The 4,127-nt window shown below is 42.7% G+C and overlaps 1 protein-coding gene across 1 annotated transcript in view; it reads left to right on the top strand.

Moving 5' to 3' along the window:
* Nucleotides 1–2,095: 2,095 nt before the first annotated feature.
* rsph14 (radial spoke head 14 homolog) overlaps nucleotides 2,096–4,127 on the top strand; it is an 8,883-nt gene continuing 6,851 nt past the window's right edge. The window contains exon 1 of the mRNA XM_010793299.1: nucleotides 2,096–2,342. Within this exon, the coding sequence (XP_010791601.1) occupies nucleotides 2,146–2,342 (197 nt within the window). The 5' untranslated portion in view covers nucleotides 2,096–2,145. The remainder of the gene's footprint in view (nucleotides 2,343–4,127) is intronic.

Raw genomic sequence — 4,127 nt, 5'->3', positions numbered from 1 at the left:
TATTGTGCGATTTGTTACCAACCAACTCGATTTCACTGTACTAACGAGAGGATTGACCTAATCGACGTGAATCGGCATTGGCAGTTTTTATTGGTTACGAGACACTTCTATTAGTAATAAGAGTAAGGTAAAATTAGTATTTGTACTAGTGTCTGGACCTGTTTGGCAGTGAGGTGTGTCGTCACTAGGTCGATACTCCGGTGTAAGAAACATTAAGTTCCGAATCCTTAGACTAAAGGACGTGGATTGACACTGGGTTTGGGGACTATTTACTGGCCCCTCTGGACAGTCAAATCCGGTGAGACGCAGGAGTCCGATATACCGTAACTACCTATTACTGTAGTAGTGTTAATTGGACCTCAGTCCTCGCCGAACCTTCTACTTGGCCGTACTAAAAGTAGGAGACATATAATGGTCTTTATACACAGTGGTGAGGTGAGGAATGTTGTCACCGATCTTTTACGATCGCTACCGCGAGACTTCACACACACCATCGGCGCAGCACGACACACCCCCACCCACCACCACGCGCACCACCCAACCAACACTGTCTTCTACCACTTCTTGTAAAGGTCCCATGTCATGGCCATTTCCACTGATCATAATTCCATTGTTGAGGTCTACTAGAATAGATTTATATTGTGCAATTTTCCAAAATCACTTTGGTTTCTCATACAGCATCTCTGTAAACTACGTGTATTCACTGAATTTCACTCTCTGCCTTTAACGGCTCGTTGTAGCTCCAATAGCTCCAGGCCCCACCCTCCCTGTGAGCAGAGTGTGCTCTGATTGGTCGGGACGTTGTGAATCGCGCTGAGCTCCGTGGAGGTGTGGTTTCCTTGTTTAGCGACAGCGAAACACAGCCAAACTCACCCTGAGCACACACAAAGTCACAGTCGAAGTAAAAACAATAAGTGTGGCTTGATATTGAGTAAGAAAAAGGTTGCTAAATGCTGTGAGAATGGGTCTGCAGAGAGAATTTCGCCGCGATCCCAACTGTCTGTTATCAGCCTGCAGCCAGGGAGGAGAGATCAGCAGAGCTGCCTGCACTGAGTGTGTGTGTGTGAGGAAGTCCGTGGATTGGTCAATTTGGACCAATCAGCGGGGGCTTAACGTAACGGCTCCACGGATTGGTCCATTTGGTTCCGGGTAACGCATGACATAAAAAAAAAAAACTTTCATAACACAGAAGGGGACGGGTAATAACCAGAAAAGCATGACATGGGACCTTTAACAAACTTTTACAGTCAAATAAAACACACAAACTAAAATAACAACACAAGAATCTACCAGCAGAACATATTTCCTAACATCTTCACTGTATAATTATTATTTTTTTCATTCATTTTTCTTAAAACTTAAAGATGTTTGTTTGTTTTGCAATATAGGTCACTATTTTGAGATACTAAGTCATTATTTTTCAGAAGTTAACTGATTATTTTAAGATACTGATTAATTATTATTATAATTATTTCCAGAATCTTATTGTTATTAAAATTGGCATACATTTCCATACAGAATGCATTATTTATATTATTGTACTAAATGTATGTATGCTATACCAATCACTGTTAACATTATAATGTGTTTTCACCCGACATATCTGAAGACTTAATATCTAGGATTTTCAGTATTATATAATCAAAAATAAACAAATACAATAAAATAGTTTTACTTTTGCAGCAATTGTCAAAAGCAGCAACAATACATTTGAAAGTAAAACTATTATTATTATAATAATTATTATCATTATTATTATATTTAAATTGGTATTATTATAATTGTTTCATTGAATTCCCCTAGGTATCTTATTTCTCTCCTTGCTGCTGCAACCATAGTTTTTTTCTCACTGGGGGTCAATACTTGTTCTCGAGTCAGTTTCATAACGGCCAGTTAAAAAACAAATCACTGGTGAATTGATCAGTGTTTCATTAAACAGATCAATACACTGAATCAGCAGTGCTACCTTGATGCAATAAATACATCGCTACATTGAAATGCTGTTAAAAGTTATGTATGTTTTGACAAATAGTTTGGGTTATCACATATCTGTTCATCTTTCTTCCTTCCTCCCAACAAGTGTGTCTGACCTGAGCCTGTATCCCTGCAGGTGCAGAGGCTCTTCTGACTCTGGTTCCTAAACTAATGCTGAAGCTCAGAGAGGAGGAAGAGGAGGAGGAAGAGGATGTGCAGGTGCTGCTCCTCTCCACCCTCAGCTCCTGCTCCTGTCTGGACCCTCTGCCGGCTCTGGCCTCTGACGGTGTCTCGCTCCTGCTCCACAAACTATCCGACAGCTCCACAGACATCCGCAGAGAGGCGACGGCAGCCTTGATGGTCCTCAGGTTAAATTCTCTTAACCTATTTTATTTGTTTATTTTACATTGTGGAGGAAAAGCAGTTTTATATCTTTAACTTCAAGTGACACCTCAACTCCCTTCAGTGCCTAAACTAAGCTTAACGCTTGCACATGAACTCACCATTCCACTTTATTCCATTCTTAAAGAGGATGGTTATTAGGCTTTCCCTTCCCTGCAGCGTGTTCAATAGGTTTTTGAGCAGCTAAATGTTCTGCAAAAGGTGCTTCCACACTGGAGTACTTTCCCCCGTACTTTTCCCGTTTAGTTCTGTTAGTGCCTGGAATTTTGCGTTCACACCAAAAAGAGTACTTAGTTCTAAGAACTTTTACCCCCATATTTAGTGCCTGCTAGAGAGGTGGTACTATCCTGGGGAGAAAAAAGTACCAATTTCGATTGGCTGGGCGAATGCAAACCACGCCCCATAAAACTTCAAGTTTTGTGAAGCCGCCATTGTATTTGCTGGCATTAGCATTATTAGCATTAGCATTAGCCCCGCTCACCAACGGAGAGAGAATAACTTATGGCAACACAAAAGAAAACATGGGAGCGGTGGAGATGAGGAGGTGTCGGCGTTCTGGCGATTTACTCTGAAGCCAGTCCCCAACTCCGGGGACTTCCGGCCGGGGACTTCGGGTGGCAGTATACGCCGTGAAGTGGTTTGCGGCCTGCCAGTAAACCCAAAGCAGAAGAAGAAGAAGTGACGTCAGCGGCTTAATTTGCGTAATCCTCCCTCAGGGAACTTATTCCGGTGTGAACGCGATCTGTACTTGGTGCCATGGGGGCACTAAGTGCGGCAAAGTACTTGGTGTGAAAGCGGCTAATGTCTAAAATCCTGAAGTTCCTCCAGTGGGAGTTTCTCTCCCCCACACTCCAACACATTGTACGTGATAGGCTAAGGGGCGGGACATCTCTTAGCAGTTTACCAATCACAACAGAGCCGGCCAGCTAACCAATCAGAGCAGACTGGGCTCTGGTTTCAGACAGAGGGTGAAAAGAGGTGCTGCAGCACAGGCAATATGAGTCAAAACTGTACTTAGCGATTGTGGGAAAACTTAATCCCTTAAACGCCCCACTATTTTCGCGTTCACTCTCGAAACATGGGGAAGCAACTAACTAGCCGTGTCGCATGTACTACTGAGGCCGTCGCAAACCGGATTGGAGATGAGAAGCAGGGCGTCGCCTGAGCTTGGTTTTTCTTGTCCATTCGTGGAGGGGAGGTGTGGGAACGGGCGTATGGAGGAGTTGTGTGTGACCTTGGTCTCCTCTTGTCCAACAATAAATATATGAAACTTTAACTATTAATGTTAGGCGCAACTCCAATCTTTCCTATAAAAATTGATACGTTCCGGGGTTTTATTCGACGTCCCAATTGTAAATAGCCGCTTTCATTTTTACATTTTCCTTGAATATACTCGACCCGAAGTCAAATTTTTTTATTACACCGGTCTCAATTGGAAAAAGAAAGAACGTACACGCATCCAGCGCGACGAGTGTATAGGACACAAAACTAACAACCCGTGATGAAGTCTTAACTTGTCCGTAGTTTGCGTTGAAACTTTTCGTTCGAAACCTCAAATTCGTATTCGTTTGGCTACGAGTTTCTTCACTTTCACAGCTCGAACGAACTTCATCTGTGACTGACCACAACTATATCTAGTCTATGGTACGTTAAATCCGAAACTTTTCCGGTTAAGACGGGCTAAATTCCAAGTATAATCATACATCAGCAGAGATGACCTGTCAAGAAGGTACGACACTAACAAGTTTTTC

This window comes from Notothenia coriiceps, unplaced genomic scaffold, assembly GCF_000735185.1.
Source record: "Notothenia coriiceps isolate Sejong01 unplaced genomic scaffold, NC01 NC01_scaffold00037244, whole genome shotgun sequence".
NCBI classification, from domain to species: Eukaryota; Metazoa; Chordata; class Actinopteri; order Perciformes; family Nototheniidae; genus Notothenia; species Notothenia coriiceps.
This window is presented reverse-complemented; position numbering and strand designations above follow the sequence as displayed.